Source organism: Dromiciops gliroides, chromosome 4 (genome assembly GCF_019393635.1).
Source record: "Dromiciops gliroides isolate mDroGli1 chromosome 4, mDroGli1.pri, whole genome shotgun sequence".
NCBI lineage: Eukaryota > Metazoa > Chordata > Mammalia > Microbiotheria > Microbiotheriidae > Dromiciops > Dromiciops gliroides.
The window spans coordinates 272,992,025-273,006,141 of record NC_057864.1 but is presented as its reverse complement, the minus strand read 5'-3'; the positions used below and the strand labels follow the sequence as shown (position 1 = coordinate 273,006,141).

Sequence of the window (14,117 nt, the reverse complement as noted above, 5' to 3'; positions counted from 1 at the left end):
AACAACTCAAAAGTATCAATTCTGTGGTGTTCAGCTTTCTATTCCTATATCCCCACTGCACAACTGTACAAAATGAGACCTAGAGAAGTTAAGTGATTTGCCCAAGGTTAGCCAGCTAATAAGTAACCCATCTGGGAATCAATAATGCTGCAAGTAAAATACAATTCTACACATTCATAAGTTATTTTGAGGTCAATGGGAACTTAGAAGCCATAGTCCAACTTCTTCATTTTACAAATAAGGAAACTGAGGCACAGGAAAATTAAATGATCTGCCCATAGTCATAAGGCTAGTAGGTATGTGAGACAAGATTTTAATTCAGATCTATATCATCATTTGTCTCCTTTCTCTTTATTTCCACAGTAAAGAACAAGAACAAATTACTTAAAATAGCACTGTTGTGACATTAAAAAAAAAACTACAGCATTTATTAAAGTTAAAGGAAATTCCTTTAGAGGAAATAGGCACTCCTAACAGCCAGGGCCACTCTGTCAATTCTCAACACACATGGAGATGGAAAGTTTTGATTCTACCATGGTACTGACCTGAGGTCACTATAGGAAAACTGGAAACACTGTCAAAACAACATCCTCATCACCATAGGAATACTGTGTCCTCAGGATATGGAAGCTGTTGCTGATGGATACAGAAATTTGGTCCCCTGTCAGTATCTCCCTTCCTTTCACAAACCCACCAAGCTCAGATGTTCCATTGTTGTTGCTTTTTTCAGCTGTGTCTGTTAATTTGTGACCCCGTTTGGGGTTTTCTTGGCAAAGATACTGAAGTAGTTTGCCATTTCCTTCTCCGGGTCATTTTACAGATGAGGAAACTGAGGCAAACAGGGTTAAGTGACTTACCCAAGGTCACACAGCTAGTAAGTGTCTGAAATCAGATTTGAACTCATGAAGATGAGTCTTCTTGACTCCAGGCCCAGCAGTTTATTCACTGTGCCACCTACCTGCCCCTCCTCAAGCTACTGTTACTCTTTTGTGATACCTCGTTGCCCTTAGTAGCTATTTCCTCCACTCCCCAAAAGTCATCACCATTCTACCTCTTTATACCATCAGTTCGATTGATCAAAGTTGTCCTTGGTGTTTATTTAACCACTCTCACCTGTCTACAAACTTATAGGCTTATCAATTGAGAGCTGAAAAGCACTATAATAAGCAAAGTCCACTTGACTAATTTTACAAATAAGGGAAACAAAGGCCTTGTAGAGGTTAAAGGACTTGTCTGAGGTTACACAGAGATCAAGGTCATCTGACTCCAAATTTAGCATTCTTTCATGTAGCATGCTCTGATCCAGGGGCTACAGCTCCACTATGCCTGGTTAGCTTTATAAATGGCATTAGAAAAGGGAAATAAAGAACCTCCAACTTCTCCCCAGACTATCTTTGCTCTTCCTAACCTGGTTTTGCTGCATACTAAGTATTGTATAGATTACTGGGGATAGCTCCTGGAACCAACCATCCATCATACTTTATATATTTAGGTGAGGTCTTTCCTTCTGAAACGTAAGAGTTCTGTAAAAATATGACATCCTTATGAGTCATTATATTCAGATAAACAAATGGGACACATAAAACATTTTTAAAATATCTAGTGCCTTGGTAAATTCATACCCTTCACTCAATCTAAAAATAAACAGCATCTGCTTCTTACATAGTAGTATGCTGGTAAATGTTTAACAACCAGCTCTCTGAAAAAAATATGTACACAGGATATACTTTGGGGTTTAATCTGGACTATAAATATTTTCTCCATCACTTTCTTAAGTCTAGTCAATCAACAAGATAATAAATCAAGTCCTGATTTGTTGTATTTGCCTATTTCTGAAGTGTTAATGTTCACATCGAAAATTTAACAATCATCACTTGCAGGCCAGTATGAGCTGGTTTCAGCACACTCCTAGATTAAGGGTACTTGTAAAAGAGTTGGTCTCAGCAGGTAGAAGAGTTATCTTCTGCTATGATTTACTCCCCTCTTAAAGTTTCCCTCAAATCTCTGTTCAGGTACCGTTGCTTACATGAGAACTTCCCTTAATCCCTTTTAGTTCAAATCCTACCTGAAATATTTTGGTTTTTGGTTTGGGGTGAAGCAATTGGGGTTAAGTGACTTGCCCAGGGTCACACAGCTAGTAAGTGTCAAGTGTCTGAATCCAGATTTGAACTCAGGTCCCCCTGACTCCAGGGCCAGTGCTCTATCCACTGTGCCACCAAACATTTCCTAGCTATGCTACCGTCAATCAATCAAAAAAGTACCTACTATGTGTCTAGAACTGTGCTAAGCCCTGGGGATAACCCCCCCCCCAAAAAAAGTAAAAGACAGTCCTCACCTTTAAAGGAACTCATAATCTAATGGGAAGACAATAAACAAACAACTATGTACAAACAAGCTATATAATGAATAGATTGGAAATAAAAGAGGGAGAGCACTGGAATTAAGAAGGGTTGGAAAGTTTTTCTTTAGGAGATGATATTTTATCAAAGACACTTGCTGCAAAATTTTTTTCCCAGTTTTCTACTTTCCATTCTAATTTTTGTTGTATAGGTGTTGTTTGTGCAAAACCTTTTTAATTTTATATAATCAAAAGTATCTATTTTACATTTTGCAATACACTCTATAATGTGTTTGGTCCTAAATTCTTCCCTTATCCATAGATCTGGGAAATAAACTATTCCATGCTCTCCTAATTTGCTTATGGTATCAACCTTTATGTGTTTGACCTTATCTTGGTATACAATGAGAGACACTATGGAAGCCACACAGAGGTGAGAAGGGAGAAAATTCCAATCATAAGGGACAACCAGAGAAAGTACCTGAAGTTAAGAGTGTCTTGTACATAGAACAGTCAGGAGGCCAATGTCACTGGATCATAAAGGATGTGTGGAGAATTAAGGTGTAAGAAGACTAGGTTATGAAGGTTTTGAAAACCAAACAGAAGATTTTTTTATTCAATTTTGGAGGCTAGAGAGAGCCACTGGAATTTATTGAATGGGGGTGTGGCAGGGAGGGGTTTTAAGTGATTGGACTTGTACTTTAGGAAAATCACTCTGATGGAAGATGGATTGGAGTGGTGAGAAATTTGAGGCAAGCAGTCTATTTCAATAGTCCAGTTGTGAGGTGTTGAGGACCTACTTCCAGATAGTAGGAGTATCAAAGGAGAGAAGAGGGTATTTTGGAGAGATATTTCATCACTACCCCTCAAGGGCTGTTGTGAGGAACAAATGAGATAATATGTATAAAACATTTTGCAAACCTTAAGTCTATGTGAATACTAGCTATTATATAAATGAGCTATATTTACTTTGTGTGATACTTCATATTTCCTAATTTGTGTACATATTCTAATGCACAAATGCATACAGTGCACTTGTGTGAAGAAGAATGTCAATTCCTTGAGGTCAGAGCCCATTTTCTCTTCATATCTATAGAGCTTAATAAATGAGAATAGAGGGCAGCAAGGTGGTGCAGTGGATAAAGCACTGGCCTTGGATTCAGGAGGACCTGAGTTCAAATCTAGCCTCAGACACTTAAGTAGCTGTATGACCCTAGGCAAGTCACTTAACCCTCATTGCCCTGCCAAAAAAAAAATGAGAATAGAGAAGGGACTATGCATTGATATAGCACCTATTATGCACCAGTCACTGTGCTAAGCACAGGATCCTCACAACAACCCTGGTACATAAGTACTGTTATTATCCCCATTATAGCATTGAGAAAACTGAGGCAAACAAAGGTTAAGTGACTTGCCCAGGGTCACATAGCCTCTTCGTATCTAAGGTCAACTTTGAACTCAGGTCTTCCTGACTCCTGGCCCAGTGTTCTATCTGCCTTGCCACCTAGCTGCCTCTGCATTTCTTGAATTGCATTTGAATAGCTTCTTTGGTTTTCCAGCAAGATAATTTTATTTCAGTGCAATTATCCCTGGGGGTTGGCAAGAACTGAGAAATCTCTCAAGTTCCCATGACCAAATTTAAGCAGACCTAAGTCACACTCTGCCCAAAATTAAATGCTGAGGTCATGACACTACTGCATTATGCATTCCATACAGCTCAACCCCCCTCAGGTAAGCAAGTCTTTGCATTATGCACTTTAATAAGTTTCTAAGCTAACGCCAAGAAAAGCTACCCATGATGTGAACAGGAAGCAACAAAACACTGATTGTGCTGTCATGTCACAGGCAAAGACCATAACATTCTCCTAATTTTCTTTTCATTGGGCTGGAGGCTTGGAAATGGCCAGGCTTACTAGAAAAACAAAGGAAACTTCCCTTTAAAATCCCATAGCTAAAAATATGTTACAAATCGACAGGTAAGGAGAAAATTCAATTAAGCAACTATTAATTGAGTACTCACTATGTTCAGAGTATGCTGGGAAGCAGGGGAAGGGAAACAAAGTAGGAAGCATGTGGAGTATATTTAATGAGATTCAGCATGATAGGGATAAATGTAAAGGCCTCCCTTGGGGTTCACAAAATCAATTGCATGATTATAAGATGAAGGGAAAAGGCAGCATGGCAATATAGGAGTTCCTATGAAAAAAGAACAGACTTTTTTTCAGAGAAAGAAAGAACTGAGAGTGTCATGAGAGCTAATGAAATGCCCCAAAGCTCTGTTCTTGGCATTCTATCTAATTTTTTTTTCATTGATTTCACTTAAGACATAGATGGCATATTTATTAAATTTAGAGAGGATATGAAATCGGGGGAATTGTTAATGTGTTTGGACAACAAATAAAGTCTGGAATTTAAGTTCCTAGAAGTCATTTTGCTCCTAGTGTCTTCGAATAGTTCTTTTTATATATTTGGCCTTAATATGTTTGTTAAATTGGATTGAATTGTTGTTGTTCAATTGGTTTAATCATGTCTGATTCTTCATGACCCCATTTGGGGTTTTCTTGGCAGAGATACTGGAGTAGTTTGCCATTTTCTTCTCCAACTCATTTTAGAGATAAGGAAATTTAGACAAACAGGGTTATATGACTTGCCCAGGGTCACACAGCTAGGAAGTATCTATATTGAATTTTATTATATTAATAGAAATATGGTACCAATAAAAAGGAAGAAGAAGTGAAAGAGAAGAATAAGGATGTACTGTTCAAATCATATATAGAGATCAGAATTCTGTCCTGGGTGTCATATTTTAGGAAAGATATTAACAAACTGAGGTATAGGGTAGCAGTGGAGTTAGAGCTAAAAAGAATTTTTGTCCTCAGTTTTAAAGGTAGCACCTGCATGGATGAGATCTCAGATTTGTTGGAACTATTCATGAGTAAAAAGGTTTAGAACATGTATTACTGGGCATTATGATTCAGTATCACAAGCTCCTTTAAAAAAGAAATATCCTTAAATACTGATGAGCAAGAAATTCAGCAAATAACTAAAAATTTGTCAAGTCTATGCAAGACACTCACCCACACACTCCCGGTGAGTAACAATTTATATTGAAGTGAGTAGTAATGAATCTTGATGTCATTTATTTTATTACTCATTAATATTGTTATTTATCTTTATGTATCATATGAAATTATTATTACTTGTTATATGAGACCTACTTGCTTAACTTCTAGGAGGTGAAGGAGTGAGCAGTACGCTCATAAAATTCTGCAAACTAACTTTTCTACTTATTTGCAAGGCTGAACCAATCTTAATCATTTTAGAGAATTTTGCTAAGACTGAACATTATATCTACTTCCCATTAATGTGTTGTATATTATGAGACTCTTCATGAAAAAACCTCATTAGAAGGAATGTAATTTTAATTTTAAATAAGAAGCATGTTATATTAATTCTTCTACCATTTTTTAAAAGTAGGAGTAGGAGTAATAGTGGCAGTTATTCCATAGCAGATAGAAACATGTTTTCAGCATCAGGCAGATCTGACATCAGTGGATCAGATATTGGACTAGAAATTGGGAAGTAAATCCCACTTCAAGTATTTCCTGTGTGAACCTGGGAAAATTGCTTAACCTCTCAGTACCTCACTTTCCTGATCTAGAAAATGAGGGGATTAGACTAGTTCAATTGTGTCAAATAAATAGAAATGAGACTACTAATCAGCACATAATGATCCCTTTCGGAGGCAAATTGACTTAACTTTAAAATGTAATGTAACTCATCATCAGCCCACGCAAGACCCTGCAGGTTTCTCTGAACTCCTCCTGCTCATCGTTTCTTACAGCACAATAGTATTCCATTGTATTCATATACCACAACTTGTCCAGCCATTCCCCAAATGATGGGCATCCCTTCAACTTCCAATTCCTTGCTACCATGTAAAGAGCAGCTACAAATATTTTTGTGCATGTGGGTCCCTTTCCCCCTTCCATGATTTCTTTGGGGAAAAGACCCAAAAGTGGTATTGCTGGGTCAAAGGGTATGCACATCTTTATCGCCCTTTGGGCATAACTCCAAATTGCTCTCCAGAATGGTTGGATCGGTTCACAGCTCCACCAACAATGCATTAGTGTTCCAATTTTCCCACAGCTTCTCCAACATTTATTATTTTCCTTTTTTGTCATTTTAGCCAATCTGATAGGTGTCAGGTGGTACCTCAGAGTTGTTTTAATTTGCATCTCTCTAATCATTAGAGATTTAGAGCATTTTTTCATATGACTATAGATAGCTTTGGTTTCTTCATCAGAAAACTGCCTGTTCATATCCTTTGACCATTTCTCAGTTGGGGAATGACTTGGATTCTTATAAATTTGATTTAGTTCCCTCTATATTTTAGAAATGAGGCCTTTATCAGAAGTACTGGCCTCAAAAATTGTTTCCCAGCTTTCTGCCTCCCTTCTAATTTTGGATGCATTGCTTCTGTTCGTACAAAAAAATTTTAATTTAATGTAATCAAAATCATCCATTTTGCATTTTATAATATACTCTATCTCTTGTTTGGTCAAAAACTGTTTTCCTTTCCAAAGATCTGATAGGTAGACTATTCCTTTCTCTCCTAATTTGCTGATGATGAGTGAGATGAGCAGAACCAGGAGAACATTGTACACAGTATCATCAACATTGAGTGTTGATCTACTGTGATGGACTATATTCTTCTCACCAATGCAATGGTACAGAAGAGTTCCAGGGAACTCATGATAGAAGAGGATCTCCAAATCCAAGGGAAAAAAAAAGAACTGTGGAGTATAGATGCTGAATGAACCATACTATTTCTTTTGTTTTTGGTGCTGTTGTGTTTTTTTTTTCTATTTTGAGGTTTTTCATCATTGCTCTGATTTTTTCTCTTATAACAGGACTAATGCAGAAATAGGATTAATGTTATTAAGTGTGTATATATATATATATATGTGTGTATAGATATATCTATATATCTATATGTATATAGATATAACCTATATCAGATTACCTGCTGTCTAGGGGAGGGGGGAGGGAGGGAGAAAAATCTGAAATTGTAAAGCTTGTATAAACAAAAGTTGAGAACTATCTTTACATGTAACGGAAAAAATAAAATACCTTATATGTAAAATAAAATAAATAAATAAATAAAAATTTAAAAAAATGTAATGTAACTTGGGGATAGCTAGGTGGCACAATGGATAAAGCACTGGCCCAGGAGTCAGGAGGACCTGAGTTCAAATCCAGCCTCAGACATTTGACACTAGCTGTGTGACCCTGGGCAAGTCACTTAATCCTCATTGCCCCCCCACACACACACACAAAAGATGCAATGTAATTTTTATTTATTTTGTTAACTCTTTGCCAAGGATACTTTAATCTTCTTCAGGCCACACTAGAAAATATTGTGGGTATGGGCAAGCAGGGAGTTTGCATGCCTGTCACTCCTGGACTATATGACCACTAAGTCCCATCAATGATTAAATTTCTGTCTCTGACAGATACTCACTTTGTGACTCTGAGTAAGTCACAATTTATCAGTGACCCAGGAAACTTCCTTAGACTAAGCTGTAGACCAGTAGCAGGCTTGCAGCTAGATGGCTCAGTGGATAAAGTACTACACCTGGACTCAGAGAGATCTGAATTCAAATCCAGTTTCATACATTTATAATCTGTATGACTCCCTGAGCAAATTACTTAACTGTTTGCCTTAATCCACTAGAGAAGGAAATGCAAAACCAGTATCTTAGTCAGCAAAACCCCACGGACAGGGATTGAAAAGAATCAGACAAAACTGAACAAAGCAACTTTGTACTAGTAAGAGAGTTTATAACTAGGAGTTACCTACAGCAATTAAATCACAGGTATAGATTGAAATTCTTTTTTCTTTTCTTTATCAGAATTCCACATTTGAGGACTTTTATAATGTGTTGAAACATTATCAATAGATACATATTTTTAAAAAACTTTTAGCTATCCATATGATGGCTGGGAGTAGGGGAAGGGGGAAGGAAAAGAAAAGGGATACACTGGGAAATGTGAAAACAAAAGATTTCAATAAAAAAGTGATTTTTTAAAGTTCTCCTACTTAGATGAACCTCAACTTTGCTTCAAATATTTAATCTTAAGTATTTCAATACTCTTTGAATTCTGAAGCTATTTTATCCTGGTTAAAATCTAGGAAGTTATATAGTAACATTTTATTTAAAAATGAAGTATTTCTAATAAATTCCAATTGTTCCACCGAACTTAATCTTATTCATTTGAGTAATTTAAAAAAAAAATTTTAACCATTTTTATGGATATATCTTTTAAACACACGATACCTACTTCTACCTTCTTAATCTTTGTTCATTTTCCCATTCGCTATTTCACAGAGCCTAGAGAAGGGATCGGCATATTCCTTTCTCTTCATGATCACTTTCGTTCTCTTAATCTGCCACCTTCATTCCATATCCTCTTCTCTAAGAGCTGGTCACCCTCAAACTTTCCTCTGTGGTTTTGGCATCTTCCTCCACCATTATCTTCAGACCCTTGAATTACTTTGCTCATGACCTTTCTGATAATCTAACATTCTTAAAGTTTCCTAAACCCTTCAATGCCTATGACGTCTTTCTCTATTCCATTTCAGCCAAGCAAAAGGCTCATCATGCTCTAGGTCTCACCACTTTTTAAATGAATCCACTTCTAAAAATACTGAACTCTGAAATTCCCCTTTCTACCCAATAACCAGTCTGTTTAATTCTTCTGATATCACTGTTTTGTTCTCAATGGGACAGTCACTTATTTGATTCATTCCTAGTCTCTCAATTTGTATAGTAGAAATTCCTTTTAGGAAGGGATTAGACTAGATGGCTATTCAGGCCCCTTCCAACTCCCAAATTCTGTGATTCTGTGAACCTGCTAACATCGAGATGTGGATGGCCCACCAAGACCTCCAGCTCAATAAGTTCATTAGCTTCCCTCCAAAACCTGTCCTTCCTACCAAATTCTTTATTGGGTTGATGGCACCACCCTACTACTCCTGCAGGCTCTTGATTCTTCCCTTTCCCACCCTACATACACTGTCTCCAAGTCCTCTTTCTATAGAGCCTCACTCTAATAGGACCCTTTGTCTCCAATGAAACTTTTTATCCTCCAAAGGACCAATTCAGGAGCCATCTTCTGCATGAAGTCTTTCCTGACTGTTCCTCTCCCTCACTGAATGAATGAATGAATGAATGAATGAATGAATGAATGAATGAATGAATGAATGAATGAATGAAGTGAAAATGAAAAAGGTCTCTCTGGCTTCAAATATCTCCTAATACTTCACCTGGACCTTTTCTTTTCACTTAACTACATTTTTCACAAGGCTAAAATCTGGATTCCTCTATCATTCCTAAAAAAAAACCCAAAAAAACAAAAATCAAAACAAAACAAAACAACCTCTTCATGCTTTAAGATTACTTTAGTCCTTCAATTTACATTTCTGAAGTACTCCTCAATCTCTTGGGCACTTCCTTCATCTGACTCTTCTGAAAACCTTTAGGCCAGACACCCATTCATTCCTCACTGGGCTGTGGTCCTGACTCCTCCATTAAGTCTCCTAACCCCACCTTTCCCTTTCAGCTTCCCTTTACATGTTGTTTTCCTCAATTAAAATGAAAGCTTTTTAAGGATAGGAACTGGGGTGGGTGGGTTTTTTTTGGGGGGTGGCTTGGATTTGTATTCCCACTGTTTAGCACAGACTAGATGCATAGTAAGCACTTAATAAATGCTTGTTGACTGGAAAGATTTAAGTGGACTGATGCTGAGTGAATTGAGCAGAACCAGGAAAACATTGTACACAGTAACAGCAACATTGTGTGATGATAAACTGTGATAGACTTGGCTCTTCTCAGCAATGCAATGACCCAGAACAATTCCAAAGAATTCATGATGGAAAATGTTCTCCACATCAAGAAAAAAAAGAACTGTGGATTCTGAATGCAGATTGAACCATACTGTTTCTACTTTGTTGTTATTTTTTCTCTTATTTGAGGATTTTCCCTTATGTTCTAATTCTTCTTTCACAACATGACTAATGCAGAAATGTGTTTAATATGACAGTACATATATAGCCTATATCAGATTGTTTTCTGTCTCGGGAAGGGGGGATGGAAGAAAGTGTGGGAGAAAAATTTGGAACTAAAAATCTTATGAAAACAAATGTTGAAAACTATCTTTACATATAACTGGAAAAGAATAAAACACTTTCATGATTAAATAAAATTAAATCAATAAATGCTTGTTGACTGACACAACACACTGGCCATATTTGCCTTTCTTTCCAACTAGATTGTAAATTCTTTAGAAGAAGAGCTATGTCCTATATTCCTTGGTATCCCAAACATCTATCACTATGCCTGACACATGGTAGGTGCTTTAAAAGTGTTTGATAAATAAAATGAATGGATGAATGAATGATAATATGCCATTTCCTTCCAAATTATTTTTTCAGTTGTCCTTTGTGCAGCTGTACTAATTTGTAAAACTTTTGATTAGAAAGTCTTTATTCTCAGAGGCACATTTCTGCTTCTCTTATGCTACATAGAACAAGCACAGCTGATCTGCTCATTTCAACTATTGTAGTAATTGATGGAGAGAGAAGAATGATCAGTGCAGCCGTGGTGACCAGCACTCCTCAGAAGATGACCAAAATTAACAGCAGCACACTGAAGCTTCAGTCATATTCCTCACATCCTGCCAGCACTCCTTTGACTTGATTTCATTTTCTTCAGTGATTAGAGTTCAACTATTAAGGTAATAATTTATATAAAAGACTGCTATATAATTTCATAAGTATTTAATATCACATATCATAGTATTTAGAGCTAGAAAAGATCTAAGATATTATAAAAATCATAGGCTTACAAATAATAGCAATAGCATTGTAAGGTTTGTAAAGTTGTATATATTATCTCGTTTTACTATTACAATAACCTTTCAAGGTAGGTGCTATTTTTATTCCCTTTTTATAGATGAGGAGACTGAGGTTGGAAAAGGCTAAACAACTTTCCTAGGATCACACAGCTAGTAACTGTTTGCAAGGGGATTATAACTCAGATCTTACTGACTCAGACTCCAGCACTCATGCATTTTATCACTTAGATGCCTGTGGCTAGAGCTGGAAATCCAACCTCCTCAATCTACAGTGAAGAAACTGAGTCCCAGAGAAGGTAAGTGACTTATCCAAAGTCACAAAATAGTGAGTAGCAGAGCCAGGTTTGAAGTCAGATCATCTGACTCCAATTTTTTTTTTTTGTAGGGCAATGAGGATTAAGTGACTTGCCCAGGGTCACACAGCTAGTAAGCGTCAAGTGTCTCTGATAAGCCAAAATAAATGCCATAAAGTCCATAGACTAATTTAACTCACAGAAAACTCTCCTTCCCTGCAATAGAAGTTAAAGAAAGACAGTGCTTGAGAAAGAGGGAGATAGATAGGTGACTATAGTCATGTACACTGATGACAAAGAAAACTGATACTTGACACTAAGGGAAGAAACAGAAAAATAATATAAAGAAAACCTAAGAAGACAAAAATAAGCCAATAATTTCTGATCATTGTAGTAAAATCAGGTCTGTATACCTCAATAGATCCTAAAAGCATCACTCTGGCAAACTAATGACTGTGTGACCTTAGACAAATCATTCCCCTCTCTTGTCCGTAGTTTTCAAATCTGTAAAATGAGAGCATTTGTATTAAATGCTTCTAAAGGTCCCTTATAGCTCTAAATCTATGGTCCTATGATGCTTATGACCAACTAGGAAAAGGCTTAATGATGGCCAATAATTGACTGTAACTTTCTTGGGGGCAGGAATTGCACCTTAAAGCATGCTAAGTTTGGAGTCAGAGGTCCTGGATTCAAATCTTCTCTCTGTGTAAATTTTGGTAAGTCACTTAACCTCTCTCAACACTTTCCTCATCTATAAAATGAAGAGATAAGATTAGATTGACCTCTAAGTTTCCTTCCAGATCTAAATCTATAATTTTATGATTTTAAATATTTCTTGGGTTTGAATGTAAATATGCTTAAAGATACAAGCAATGTATTTATTTTAGAAAGATTTTTCTCCAAAATGGTTCAAACTTTGTAAAAAATACATTCACGCCGATAGGAGAAAACTTTTAGTAAAAACAATTTGGCTATTCAGAAAAAAAAACTCATCTTCTAAAGATTCCAGAGAGCCAAGATCTGATTGTCATGGACATATTTTTACATTCCACTATATGGATGCCTCCTGTTATTAATTTACTCCTTCCTCAGATTTGTGTTCCCCCTGTTCATAATCTAGCTCTCACCTTGGACTCTCCACAAAACTATAGATAAAACCAACAAGTTGAAAGAAACACATCAGTAATCTGCAAGACACTTCAACTCAAAATCCCAGTATATTTTAGATGGGAATCAATGCAAGTGACTGTCATGAGTCTTTGACATTTCATTTCTGAGCCCTCAGGAGAGAGAGAGAGAGAGAGAGAGAGAGAGAGAGAGAGAGAGAGAGAGAGAGAGAGAGACTATTCCATCACATCTAGAAAATAACCATTGTGGGAATAAGCTTTACATCTTGCCTAGAAGTACCTTAACTTGAAAAATGAATATCATATCCATATATATTCCATGAATTGTTTCCAACTTTTCCCAGATGCCTGACTATGAAATCGGATTTCAAATTTAATGCCATCATGATATGCACGTAAAATAAACTTCTAAGACCTCGATTTAAGTTCACCATGCCAACACAACAAATGATTCACTTTTTTAATGGGCTTTGATTATAAGATTATCAAGACAAACATTTCACAGAACTAGTTTTGCTCACATTTTGTTGTGGAAATTTCAATAATAATTCTACCATCATTACTTTCCACAAAGCTCGCTGAACTCACAGTAACTTCAAGGTCACTGGTTAATCAAACAAAATAAAATTAAAAAACAAACATGGAAATAGAGGCAAGCTAATAAACTTTTCTAAGCTATAACAACACATGCCCTTCTTTTTGAAAAGTAAGTTTACAAGCATTTTCTGGTTAAACCTCTAGAAGACTTACCATCAATTTCTCCTTTAAGTTCTTGTTTCTAGAATCTGTTTTTTCGTGATTGCCCAGATCCATGGAGAGGGGGGTGGGGGGAGAGAAGGAGGGAGAGAGAGAGAGAGAGAGAGAGAGAGAGAGAGAGAGAGAGAGAGAGAGAGAGAGAGAGAGAGAGAGAGAGAGAGAGAGAGAGATTCAGAACCCAAGCAGAAATGATTTAATGTGCCTACATGGTAGATGTTGCAGGACATTTCAAGTTTTCAGACAGGACACTATCAGAAAGCCCTGGCGATAATTTCTGGTTAGCTAGTGTTTCCATTTATAGATGTACAAACCTCACAAACAGTACACTGAAGAGAAGTCATGCAGCTGGCCTTAGATAATAAATGTCATTTGGTATCAAAGCCAACTCTCCAGTAGTAGAACTTTTCTAGCAGGTTAAGTTACCTGACTTAAGGAAAGATGTTTGCTTATAGTGCTAACCATGACTACCAAAGAGCTCACAAGGAGTAGAGAGTTGAGAGAATAGAATTGACTATAGAATCGATTAGAGTGGCAGAGGTAATTGGCATATATGAACTACTAAATGTGGTAGCTAGTTAACACAGTGGATATAGATCTGGGTCTGGAGTCAGGAAAACTCCTTTTCCTGAGATCAAATCTGTCCTCAGACACTTTCTAGCTATGTGACCCTGGGCAAATCATTTC

General features: G+C 36.8%; 1 protein-coding gene across 1 annotated transcript in view; it reads right to left on the bottom strand.

Moving 5' to 3' along the window:
- The window catches only part of LOC122726312 (muscular LMNA interacting protein), a 402,484-nt gene extending 388,819 nt beyond the window's left edge, over positions 1–13,665 (bottom strand). Inside the window, exon 1 of the mRNA XM_043963965.1 lies at positions 13,428–13,665. Within this exon, the coding sequence (XP_043819900.1) occupies positions 13,428–13,490 (63 nt within the window). The 5' untranslated portion in view covers positions 13,491–13,665. The remainder of the gene's footprint in view (positions 1–13,427) is intronic.
- Positions 13,666–14,117: the final 452 nt, after the last annotated feature.